The sequence below is a fragment of the Etheostoma cragini genome, chromosome 9 (assembly GCF_013103735.1).
Source record: "Etheostoma cragini isolate CJK2018 chromosome 9, CSU_Ecrag_1.0, whole genome shotgun sequence".
NCBI classification, from domain to species: domain Eukaryota; kingdom Metazoa; phylum Chordata; class Actinopteri; order Perciformes; family Percidae; genus Etheostoma; species Etheostoma cragini.
In genome coordinates, this window is record NC_048415.1 from 22,440,510 (window position 1) to 22,453,183 (window position 12,674).

Below are 12,674 nucleotides of genomic sequence, written 5' to 3' on the forward strand. Positions count from 1 at the left end.
GATCAAAGTCTATCACAGCCTGTGTTGACAAAGACTGCAGTTGTAATTTATCTGGGTATAGCATCATCATTGAGGGAATGCCCTGCTGTTCTGTACATTATACTGTCTCAAGCACTCCTTTCTGTCTCATTTAAATGAAAACACAATCTTAAAATGGGAGCCCAGAATTGCTCCAGTCTGATCTGTGTTAAGATTGGTCGTGGTGTTTTCATTGGGCATTTTAATGTGCTTCACATTTGAGCCAACCAAAGTTTTGTTGGTGCAGTCACAAAAAAATCACACTGAATGTATGTTGATATTTGAAAATACTTATTTTGCTGCAGCAGTTATGTTGACCTGTTTTTTGTTTTCACAGTCTGGTTCCTTATTGATTGGAGGTTGGTTACTATCAGGAAACCAAATGGAGGTAATGGGATATATCTGTAATTATCTCTCCACTGAGGTGTGATGGGATGTTGGTTTGTGATGGCCCTGTGACTGCCTCTTGTACAGAGTAATGCTGTAGGTAACCTTAGTGTCAAACTTACTCCTTTTTCAATATAACTATCATGCTCTGACAGCCTTTACAAAATCTACTTTTTCTAATAACTCCCTTCCCCTTTTGAAGGAATATCATTTACATTTGTGTGCTTCCACATCTAATCTTTTTTTATTTTCTTTATTTTTAAATGTCACCAGTTGCTTTCAGTTTATTTCCTTCTCCAAATTATTTTGCATTGTATATAAACACGATTGCTGTGAACAGTGTATTATAAAGCGTCACCCATTTGCAAAATCTTAAATGGGCAGTAGTTCAGTCAGTGTCTCTGAGTGTTGGAGTTAGCGTCAATTGTTTGTGCACACTTAACACATTGTCATATATTAAATAAACCTGAAAATTATTCAACACAAAGTGTGGACTCCTCTTCTGTATCGAATATTGACCCATTTCAGTATTTGTTGTTGTAACCAAGCAGCACAAATAAATGTGAGTTTACTTTATTGCAGGGTTGTTAGTAACCATGTAGAAGCAGAATACAGAGTTGCCATGTCTGCATGCCAGCGTTTTGTGACTTTAATTAATTGAATTATTATTACTTATTTACGTCTAACGTCATACGTTAGATTTGAATTTAATTCATCTTTCTGGTTCTTGTGCTGTAAGTAAACAGTTTATTCTGCCCTTTGAGTGGTAAAATTACAGATAAAAAAGAAAAAGACTTAATGCTCTTCGCTTTTACTTATGTGCTAAGGTTATATGTATAAAATTGGTAAATTAAAGTAGTTTTGAGCGTTCTCTGAAATATTTCATTTATTTGCAGCTTTCCCTTTAAGACACCTGGCAACCCAGCGGAGTACTGCTGTCTCATCCAGTCCAGTCATACATACTGGCTAGTTAGCTAGCTAGCAAATGATTGACACGGGCAGTAGTAAACCTATGCAGGACACCTTCACATCACTTCACAAGGTTAGACACAAAGCCAAGAATTTCTTATTCATAAACTACAGCTTGAAAGCAGATTAACCGGTTCAATGTAATTATACTAGCAAAAATGATTTAGCAGCACTTGCTAACGTTAGCCTTAGCTAAAGTTAACAGATGTTACTTGGCTAAATATCATTCCGGTCTCGCAGGCATTTCCAGGGACGGGATATGTTGTTTTAGCTTATGTCCCTGTTATTTTACCCGTTTCTCCGTGCGTTAAAGCATGGTTGTTACCAGGAAGCTACCCAATAACTTAACGTTAGTGAGGAGCTATAGCGTTAGCGCTACCTGTCCCAGCTGCCGCTGACAGCGGGCATGTAACGGGAGCTGACACAGTGACTGTGTTATGCTAACGCTTCAGATGTCTAATACACCGCTGTAGTCTCTGTTTGATTTCCAGGTGGCTTTTAAGTACATACTGCAATGATTAGAATTGGAGTAGCTAGCCTATACAGTAGTACATCTGCTGGGATTAATACCTAACACTACTACTACTACTACTACTACTACTGTCTTTTAAACACATTGTAGTCGAAACTCACGCATGCTTTCAAAATAAATGCAACTCACTAATTTAAAAGTGGAGCGATATCAGTTGGTTATGTTTTGGAAATATTTCCTGACTAATAAATGTAGACATAACCATTCTGCTAAATATTTTTATAATATATGTAATATCATATTTGTCCCTAGGAGTGTTGTGGTCAAACAATCTGATGACATCACCACCTTTACTGGCCATACCTTTCAACAACATTATTCCAAAATGAGTCTAGACAGGTAGGAAGGCTTGGTTATGTCTTATTAGTCGGTCATTTACTCTGAAAGTTAGGCTGAGTGAATGCAAAATTAGATTAATTCGATTTTTTGCTCTCGGGTTAGGGGTTGCTCTTGATGTTTTTGTTGAACATAAAATGTTTCTCTCCAATGTATCTTATGTAATGTAGGATCTACATGGATTACAATGCCACGTCTCCACTGGAACCACAAGTGATCCAAGCCGTTTCTGAGGCCCTCCAGGATGCCTGGGGAAACCCAAGCAGCAATTATATAGCAGGTGAAGAACACTTAATATTAATTAAGTGTGTTAATTAATACTTAATTAACACACTTTATCTGTGTGTGTGTGTGTGTGTGTGTGTGTGTGTGTGTGTATGCTTGTGTGTGCGTGCGTGCGTGCGTGCGTGCGTGCGAGCGAGCGAAAATAATTTACTATTGGTAAGCTAATGTTGACTTTCCCTAATGTGCCTTCTCAGCAGCCAACAAATGGTGCTGTTAAAATTTCAGCATGCAAACAATAAAGTTATTTTTGTATACATCAATTTTATTTCTAGGTACTAAAGCCAAGGTAATAATTAATCACTCTAGGGAGAGTGTGGCAAGAATGGTTGGAGGTACAGCAGAAGACATCATTTTCACATCAGGTGGAACAGAGGTAATCAGTCTGTTGGTGCCCTTTTTGCTCTGGTTTTTAAAAGCTACAGTGGGGCTCAAAAGTTTGGGCACCCTTGGTAACAATTTGTAGTAACGTGCATAAAGAGGCCAAGAAAAGATGGAAAATGTCCAAAAGGCATCAAATGACAGATTAGACATTCATATAATATGTCACAAAAAGTTAGATTTTATTTCCATCATTTAAACTTTCAAAACGCTGAGACCTGACAGTGTCATGGATTGTTCTCAATCATTGTCTAGAAAGACCAGGTGATGTCAATCTTAAGGTTTTAAATGCCCAGACTCATCTGAACCCCCCCCCCCCCCCCCACAACAATCAGCACCATGGCTTCTTCTAAGCAGTTGTCTAGAAAACTGAAACTGAAAATAGTTGTTGCTCACAAAGCAGGAGAAGGCTAGAAGAACGCAAAGCGTTTTCAGATGCCAATACCCTCTGTTGGGAATGTAATTAAGAAATGGCCGTCATCAGGAACAGTGGAAGTTAAAGCAAGATCTGGAAGACCAAGAACAATATCAGATAGAACAGCTCGCAGGATTGGGAGAAAAGCAAGTCCAGACCCACGTTAGAGACCTTAAGACCTGGAGACACTGGAGTTGGGCTACACCGTTCCACTATAAAGAGATCCTGGTACAAACATGGTCTTCATGGAAGAGTCATCAGAAGAAAACCTCTTCTACGTCCTAGCCACAAAAATTAGCGTTTGAATTTTGCAAATGAACATATAGACAAGCCCGAGGCATTGTGGGAACAAGTTCTGTGGACCAATGAGGTTGACATCACCTGGGGGGGGTAGCAACTCTGCAGGGTGCCCAAACTTTTGCAGATGCAATTTTTTTGTTTTCTGTTATTTTGAAAGTGTAAATGATGGAAATACAATCTAACTTTTTGTGACATATTACACGAATTTTTAATATGTCATTTGATGGCTTTTGGAGTTTTTTATCCCATGTTTTCTTGGCTTCTTTATGCACATTAATACACATTTTTACCTCGGTTGCCCAAACTTTTGAGCCACACTGTACATCAGTTTTGTGTGATTTTTGGAAAATGTTTTGTGCAGAATAGTGTTTCATAGCAAACAAGTCTTCTTTCAGGCCAATAATCTGGTGCTTCAGACTGCTGTAGAGCACTTCAGGAGAAGCTGCAGGGCTGCAGAGCAAGGTGAAGGACAACAGAATGGCACCAATGCGCTTCCTCACATTATCACCTCAAATGTGGAACATGACTCGGTCAAACTAGTAGCTGAGCACCTACAGAAAGATGGCAAGGCAGGTAGGAGACAATCCTGTAAAATGTTATTCAGATTAATACCAGGAGAATATTTTTAATTTATTCTATAGTAGCTTTGTTACATTTATACCCTTTCATGACTTGCTTGGGTAACTGTTTTTGTCACAGATGTGACATATGTGCCTGTGTCTAAGGTGACTGCCTGTGTGGAGGTGGAGGATATCGTTACTGCGGTGCGTCCCAACACTTGTCTCATCTCTATCATGCTGGCCAACAATGAAACAGGAGTCATCATGGTAAGATAGAAATAGACTTTTCTACGGTCACCTGTAAATGTATATGTATAATACCTTTTAGTATTCTCAGCACTGCTGTTAGAGAAATTCTACTTTTGTTATCATAAAATATGTTAGAATAGAACAATCCTTCAATTTGTGAAGGTGAAATAGGTGCTGATTCCAATGTTAAAACAAAAAGCTCTGTGTACAGTGCAGTCTAATGTGCCTTAAATGCTGAAACATGTATCTCTTGTCAGCCAGTCCAAGAGATCTGCCAGAGAATAAACTCTCTCAACAAGCAGACTGATCGGCTCAGGATCCTGCTCCACTCTGATGCTGCTCAAGCTCTTGGGAAAATCCGAGTAGATGCCTGTGTACTGGGAGTGGATTACCTCACCATAGTAGGACACAAGGTCAAGCATCTGTTACATAAAATATCTTTATTTGGCATCACAAATATGTGAATAAATGTTATTGACAGGTTTTGTAACATTTGTAGTTCTATGCCCCTCGGATTGGGGCTTTGTACGTGAACGGCCCTGGAACGAATACACCTTTGTATCCCATGCTGTTTGGAGGAGGACAGGAAAGAAACTTCAGACCGGGGTAACATAATACATTGTCTTACTTATAAGATAAGTACCACATATGCATTAAATAATGTTCAAGATCCAAATATAAGGGTCTATTTTCTCTCTTTCTGAAAATTACAGCACAGAAAACACACCAATGATTGCTGGTCTGGGAAAGGTATGTTTCTGGCTCCGTATACTGTATTTATTCCTGGAATTCTTTACTCTAAAGGAGGTTTTATCTTCCTCATTAATCACGCATAATTAAGTGGGAAAATTAATGTCTTGTCGAAGCAGTTTGGTCACAAATATTTTTTAACAATATCTTATTTAACTATAAGATTTAATGTAATTTTATTAGTGTTCAGAATCTCATGAACACCTGTTTCTTTGTGCAGATTAATACAATATTTACCTTGGGTGCCCAAACTTTTGAGCCCCACTGTATAATTTATGAAGCTGAAAATGTTTAGACTGTTTGCCATTTAAAATTGCAGCTCATCTTTAGACTGTAGCTTGTTGTGTTATTGAATTGAGACATTAAAATAGTTGCTATTGTACTAAATAAGAATGATACATGGTCATTTCTTGCATTTCAAAATCACTGCAATTTCAGTTGCATTAAAGCCTCCCCAATTACTTAGGGTTAGCCTAATCCTAACCCTAACTATGGACTAACTAACTACCATGTGTGCAACTCCAAATGGATTGTATAACAAGACCTACTATGCGCCAGCGTTGTCTGCAGCTGTTTGTGTAGGTTTCTGTTGCGTTTCACAGATGATCTAATTAATGTAGTACTGTCAGAATGTCAAATATGACAAAACATAATTTTTTTGATGAAAGTGACCAACTTGTAATTTAAATACCTTACATATTGTTTCTTTATTTAGACACCAAAAATATCATTATGTTTCATTTGTAGCAACTGAATTATTATGTGTCTGTTAGGCTGCGGAACTAGTGACCTGTAATCTGTCAGATTATGAAAGTCATATGCGAAGTACCAAACTTTACCTGGAGGAACGATTGAAGGTAAGTTTGAATCCATTTAGAGGGATGGAAACTGTGATGGATGTCAATTGGAATGTTATTAGTTTATGGCATGATTGTGTTCATTTGAACTGTACTATGACTTTGATTAACAGGTACTTTTGTTCTTTGATTAAAAATTACAACTTACATTAGCATTATTCTTTTGCTTCCATTTTTCTGCATTAAAAAAAGGTGTACCATCAGTATGTTTTTTTTCCAGGCCGTCTTTAAAGACAAGATCCACTTCAACAGCCAGTACCCTGGCTCTTCTATGCTCCCTAACACATGTAACGTGTCTATCCTGGGCCCAACATTACAAGGTGATCTTATGACTCCTCCGTCTCTGTTCTATGTCTGGTCTGCCTTGACAGTGCAACAACAGTGTCCTCTAACCCTACACCAATGTTTGTCAGAGACAGTTCATGACCTGCAGAGGGCTATTTGTAAACTACAAAGGCTTTAAATCATTTATCTCTCTCTCTCTCTCTCTCGTTCTCTCTCTCGCTCTCTCTCTCTCTCTCTCTCTTGCTTTAGGCTGGAGAGTATTGTCCAACTGTAAGAGGCTGTTGGCCAGCGTTGGTGCTGCCTGCCACTCAGACAGTGGAAACAGGTAAAGGAGGACCTCTTTCACCTGTTATGCTTTCATCCAGACACCATAATGATCGGGTTGGATAACTCCCCTTTACTGCACTCCGTCTGTCTATCAGGCCTTCCCATATCCTTCTGAGCTGTGGTGTCCCCTTAGAGGTGGCAGCTAATGCCTTGAGGTTGAGTGTGGGCAGGGGCACGACCAGAGCAGATGTGGATGCAGTTGTGGAAGATCTGAGGGAAACTGTGCAGCTGCTGGAAGAAATGGACGGACAGCATCCATGTGCCTAAACAGTCCTGTAGGTCAAATCATGTAGGTCAAAAACGGATGTACAGAAGTAAAATACATCATTTGTGTTTTTGTTTATTGTTACATTAACTGATCATGTAAAATGGATGAAATATGTAATTTAAATAATAAAAGGGAAGATCTTGAAGCGACCTAAGGGGTTATGTTCTGGTGAGATGACTGCACTCGGCTTCCATCACGTCATGTAAGTAGCTAATCAGCTAATTGGAGTCGGGGCACCGTTTGTAAGCATTATTTAATTAAAATATTAAAATACACTTTTAAAAATTTTTCCCTAATCAACTGTAAAATGTAGATTATAATCTTGCAAATTCATAATCAGTTTATTCCCCCACTGAGAGGAATTTTTAAAATAGTTGGAAAAAAACAAAACACTCATTGTAATCCACCATGCCTGGGCTCTGACTTCTCCCATTACTTAAGTTTCCGTGCCGCCTCAGTTCCCCCATCTCCAGTGAAGCGTTGGTGTGTGTTCCAGCATATGGTCACTGGCACACAAAGGAGAGCAGGAGGCCACAAGTTCGGTGCCTCCACCCGTCTTTCATTACCTTTCTATCTCACTGGCTCTGACCCCCTCCTCTCTCCCCAATAGCCATGCTGGCCAGCTGGCTGCCGCTTGGGTGTCATTTTCCTGGCTCTGGAAGAGGCTATGAATGAATGAGATTTTGTTATTGAATGAGAGTTGAGCATGAGTGAGAAAGAGATGGTACCCTGGTGGGAGCCAGAGAGCTCCAGGCAGCTTGTTCTGTGTGCCATAACCTACTCATAGCAGCCCAGGATGGTGCTTCATCGGGCCATCCAGGCTGCTCGAGCAGGGGATCTTGCAAACTTGAGGGAGCTGGCATCTTCTGGTTACCTCTCACCAGCAATCACTGATGCTCAAGGTGCAGGCCCAGTGCACCACGCGGCAAGGTGTGGACGCCTGGAGTGCCTGCAGTTCCTGGTGAGCGAGCTGGGGTTGGCAGCTGATGCCCGGGCCTCGAACAGGGCCACACCAGCACATGATGCAGCCGCCACAGGCCACATCCGGGAGCTGCAATGGCTGGTAGACGTGGGAGGCTGCAACAATGAGGTAAATTAATCAATTTTTAAGAGGAAAAACCTACCCTGAGAGCTCAAATGCCTTGGAGAGATGCTACATGTCCAGTTTTCCTGGTAACTTCTACCGACTCCTTTGTATGCGAGTCTAAATTCAGTGGCTTTAGTCATCTAACTGATCCCACAGTATAGTTACATCACTGCAGCTGTAAAAGGTACTGTACACCATGTATTACCAGCTGATTACATCATATGGTGTTGACTTACTGGGTATCCATTAGAATTATATAGCAAGTAATAATTAGTAATTATGTCCAGATGCTTGAGGGGAGCTCTTGCTAAACTTTGTATCAAGTGAAGTCTACATGCATCTCTGTTTCTCAAAATTATAAATGCCCGTTTTGATTGAATGTGCAGAATCCTTAAAGAAAACCTGGAATGTTTTTATTGTTTATTATTATATGTATATTATTTTGTTCATATTATTTATTAAGTGAGACCACTAAATATCTTAATTGTTGGTCCTCACAAGAATTCCTACTAATTATACATAAATTTAATATCTTGTACTATCTTTTGTACATGTTAGTAATTTGAGATACTGATAATGAAGGATTACCATAAACCTTCACTGAGGAATTCAATTTTTCTATATCAGGCTTCATCTTACTCTCATTTATAATTCTATGGATGTTTGTTGGATTGTGAGATGTGTCCAGAGAGGATGAAGAGATGTTATGTGACGATAGCATGTGGATGTACAGTACCTGCCTTAAAATTGTGTTCAACCTAAATGTTAGGATGACTGCACTGGTGGAGCTGTCTATGTGTTTGTCCTTGTCTTATGTGTCTATTTTGTTATTTTATATGAGTTGTGTCATGAAATGATAGTGTATGGTTAGTTTATGTCTTACAATTTTATTTGTTATTGTTTATGAGGTTATAATGTGTATTTATTATTTGCATTGCCACATTTTTCAAGTGAGTTGTAAGGACCTGAGGAAGAATAGCACCTGCAATGCAGGAGGTAATGAGGATCCTAAACAAATCTTCATAATGTTTCCAGGATAGGGATGCTGCTGGTGCCACTGTACTCCACCTTGCAGCCCGGTTTGGTTGTGTGGAGGTCATTAAGTGGCTGCTGTCTGGTGGAGGAGCGGCTGAGGTGGAGACAAACTGTGGAGCTGTACCTGCTCACTATGCTGCTGCCAATGGGGACCTCACCTGTTTAAAATTACTTATTCAACAGGCACCTGGGTGAGTTCACAGCAATCACTAATTGTTCTTTGAAATATGGCAGAGGTCACACCTGAAAACAGTAGTGTCCTGCCCCAGTAGATGTGGGTGTTTAGTCATAGACTGTCAAAACTGATTATTAAAAACTATTATCTGAACAAAGACAAAACAAGAACTCTGGGAAGTACACAAATCTAATTTAAAATTGAAGAAAAGAAGCCTGACAGCAAGCTGCCACTTACTGTCCCACTATTAGAGATCAGTGGCTGGCCATTTATTTTATCAGCCTCGCAACTCGAACCTACCATCTGATTAGGTAACCATAAGGAGAGCTAGAATGATAGGCTTTCAAAGAAATCAATAGTAATTTACATAACCATACATAACTGACAATAACCAACCAACCATAACATATTTTGACAACGGCCAGTTTCTCACAGCTTAGAGTGGTTCCCAAAATGTTTTGTCAGAATGAGTTTGCATCGGTACTATACAAAATGTACCAACTCAGCGTCCATTTGGGCTCTAAACTGTCTCAATCTTAAAATAGATCTCCAATATTTACCCAGGGGACGTTGTTAGGTCTCTGGCCACGCCACTGTTAGAAACATGCTGTTTTTTGGGGTCTGGTAGAATCTATCTCCATTTATCCTTTTAGTTGGTTTGCTGCTTTCTTGGCTGTCCTAACGTAACAGCTGTAGCGCGCTGGCTTCACGCGTTTACAGACAGACCTGGCAACCCGGCCTGGCTGTCCAGCTGGCCAGGTGATACCAACACACAGCCCCAAAGGCTGTTGCTGACAGTGACTTGTGTTAACAAGAAGCACAATGTCTCACTTTTTAACCACTATAATAAATGTGTTGCTATTAGACACACCCAGTAATATAATAGTATTATGGTAGTTACAGCTTTGGGTGCAACTATATGTAGGTTTCTTTTATTTCTTTTGTTTATTCACTCAGTCCTCTAGCTGTTACACTTTCAATAAGTTATTCTGTTATGTGTATTTCTATGTAGGATCACATGTATATTGGATATTATCAAGTCATCAATCAAAGACATAGCTCATAATTAAACAAAAGTACATTCTATAATATGTCATTTAGCTGAAGCTTTTATCCAAAGCAACTTCCAATTACGTGCTTTTAACCTTAAAGGTGCAAACTCCAGACATCAAGTAGTAAGTGCATGTACATTAGCTTTAAATAAGCAAAACTACGAAGAGATATATGAAAGAGCAGCTTTAGGAGTATATATACATGTTTTGTTTTTTTGTTTTTTTTCCGAGGTTTAGTTGGAAGAGATGGGTTTTTAGCCTACGCTCTCAGCCATCCTAATGCCACAAACTGATTTGTGACATTAGGCTGCACTTAGTCTATATGAATGATGTTTCATTCCCGGAATTGTTTAGGTGCCACTGGAAATTCTGCCAGATGTGCGTCCCCGTCCTCTGTCTCTGTGCTGGCATTCTGACCTCTGGTGGATTTCTGAGGACTATGGTTACCTGGTCCTCAGATCTCTGCAGGGTAAATCCAGACAGCTAGCTAGACTATCTGTCCAATCTGAGGACTATGGTTACCTGGTCCTCAGATCTCTGCAGGGTAAATCCAGACAGCTAGCTTGACTATCTGTCCAATCGGACTAAAACTACTTCTGAACGTACACAAGTTCCACCAAAACAACTTCCTTCCTGAGACTATTTAGCAGAGGCACCGTGGCTCCGTCTGGAGCTTAGCCCCGCCCAAGACGTTAGTGATTGAATATTGATTGAATACTTAACGTTAACATCTTTATACTGACTACAGCTTGGTTTTAAAAGCCCATTATCTATTTAAAGTTTCAGAATATCTAGATATCATCATCAGATCATCAGTCTTGCATTGAAAATGTTTGTATGTATTGTAAGGACAATGTACTTAAAGTATTAAAAATAAAATTTCTCACAGCAGAATAAGCCTCACATTCTCGAAAGTGGAAACAATCCAACCAGTCCTGCTAGTCAACTAAGTAATTAATGGTCTAATCATTTCAGATGGGCTTGTATGCTGATATCTTGTTGGCTGGTTTAAATTTTTATAAAATGTGTATTTTGTAAATGTACCACCACTGGATATCATTTAATGATATCCAGTGGTGTTACATTTACAAAATACATTATATTATTGTTATATTATATATACATATAATATTATTCATTCACCTTTGTAGAATTCTTCCACATGATTTTTAATATCATAAATCATCTACATATTAAATTGGGTATTTTTATTAGGCAGAATTTCTCATATTGGTCCCAAAACTGAAAACATGTTTTAAAGCATTCAATGGCTGATAGTAACTTACACTTTTACCTCCCTATTGGACTACAGATGTGTGGACCACCAGACTGTCACCGGTGCTACCCTGCTCTATCTGGCCTGCCAGGAAGGGCACCTGCATGTTGCAGAGTACCTTGTGAACAACTGCGGTGCTGATGTCCACCTGAGGGCCCACGATGGCATGACTTGCCTGCATGCTGCTGCTCACATGGGCCACCAAGATGTGGTGCTGTGGCTGGTCAGTAGAAAAGCACAACAGAGTATTTCCTAGATATCATTTTGGTTTTTTCACCACGTTGCTGTTTGTCATTAACCCCGAATAGGTGACCACTACTGATGTCAGCTTGTCCTCCCAGGACAGAGATGGAGCGACTGCTCTGCACTTTGCTGCCAGCAGAGGGCATTGTTGTATTTTGGAGAGGCTGCTTCACATGGGTTCAAAGATCATCCAGGATTACTGGGGAGGGACGCCACTTCACAACGCTGCAGAGAATGGAGAGCTGGAGGTTGGATGCAACTGTTTTTGAAATAAATACTTTTAAACAATTGAACTAAAACATTGATCTAGATGACAACACACAGAGAAGTCCACTACACACACCGAAGAAGGCACAGTGCACCTCCTCAACACAACATTTTTCTTTAGGTTTTTGTTGTTGTTGTTTTTATAGTTTTTTTCTTATCTTTTCTTAGTAAACTAAACTGTTTTTCATAAAGCAATGTGTTATACATATTACTGTGTCTTGGTCAACTATTATGTTCTATTTTTTCTTTCAGTGCTGTAAAATCCTGTTGGCCAATCAAGCTAACCCTTCAGATCGGGATGTAGATGGCTTCACAGCAGCCGACTTGGCAGAGTACAATGGACACCATGAATGTGCCAGATATCTCTGTGCTGTGCAAAATGTAAGCTTTCTCACTCTCACCTACAGAATATTTTGCTGCTTTGTGTCCTCTCTTTGTGTCAGCACTGCCCAGCTGTTTACTTTGGCATGAAAATCAAAGCTAGTTTGGGAATTGCAGTCAACCGCAAACATCTGGAAGATCTTGGTGAATCATCTTCTTAATTTGTGACATACACTCACCGGCCACTTTATTAGGTACACCTGTCCAACTGCTCGTTAACACTTAATTTCTAAGCAGCCAAT

At 39.7% G+C, this 12,674-nt stretch overlaps 2 protein-coding genes across 2 annotated transcripts in view; both read left to right on the top strand.

Moving 5' to 3' along the window:
- Positions 1 to 1,329: 1,329 nt before the first annotated feature.
- Positions 1,330 to 7,191, top strand: scly (selenocysteine lyase). The gene is made up of 13 exons (XM_034880444.1): positions 1,330 to 1,447; positions 2,159 to 2,245; positions 2,413 to 2,522; positions 2,800 to 2,900; positions 4,016 to 4,193; positions 4,320 to 4,447; positions 4,687 to 4,842; positions 4,929 to 5,035; positions 5,143 to 5,179; positions 5,953 to 6,036; positions 6,257 to 6,356; positions 6,571 to 6,646; positions 6,744 to 7,191. Exons 2-13 carry the CDS (start codon positions 2,232 to 2,234, stop codon positions 6,913 to 6,915), a joined length of 1,263 nt encoding a protein of 420 aa, XP_034736335.1. The 5' UTR covers positions 1,330 to 1,447; positions 2,159 to 2,231; the 3' UTR covers positions 6,916 to 7,191.
- A 521-nt stretch (positions 7,192 to 7,712) lies between these two features.
- LOC117949858 (espin-like protein) overlaps positions 7,713 to 12,674 on the top strand; it is an 18,413-nt gene continuing 13,451 nt past the window's right edge. The window contains exons 1-5 of the mRNA XM_034880411.1: positions 7,713 to 8,006; positions 9,039 to 9,229; positions 11,578 to 11,764; positions 11,850 to 12,032; positions 12,304 to 12,432. Coding sequence (XP_034736302.1) covers positions 7,713 to 8,006; positions 9,039 to 9,229; positions 11,578 to 11,764; positions 11,850 to 12,032; positions 12,304 to 12,432 — 984 coding nt within the window. The remainder of the gene's footprint in view (positions 8,007 to 9,038; positions 9,230 to 11,577; positions 11,765 to 11,849; positions 12,033 to 12,303; positions 12,433 to 12,674) is intronic.

What these genes read in the sequence shown, in the direction of transcription:
- scly (XM_034880444.1), top strand. An exon ending in TGATTGCTGGTCTGGGAAAG is followed by an intron (nt 5,180 to 5,952) that starts GTATGTTTCTGG and finishes TGTGTCTGTTAG; the next exon opens with GCTGCGGAACTAGTGACCTG. An exon ending in CCTGGGCCCAACATTACAAG is followed by an intron (nt 6,357 to 6,570) that starts GTGATCTTATGA and finishes CTCTTGCTTTAG; the next exon opens with GCTGGAGAGTATTGTCCAAC.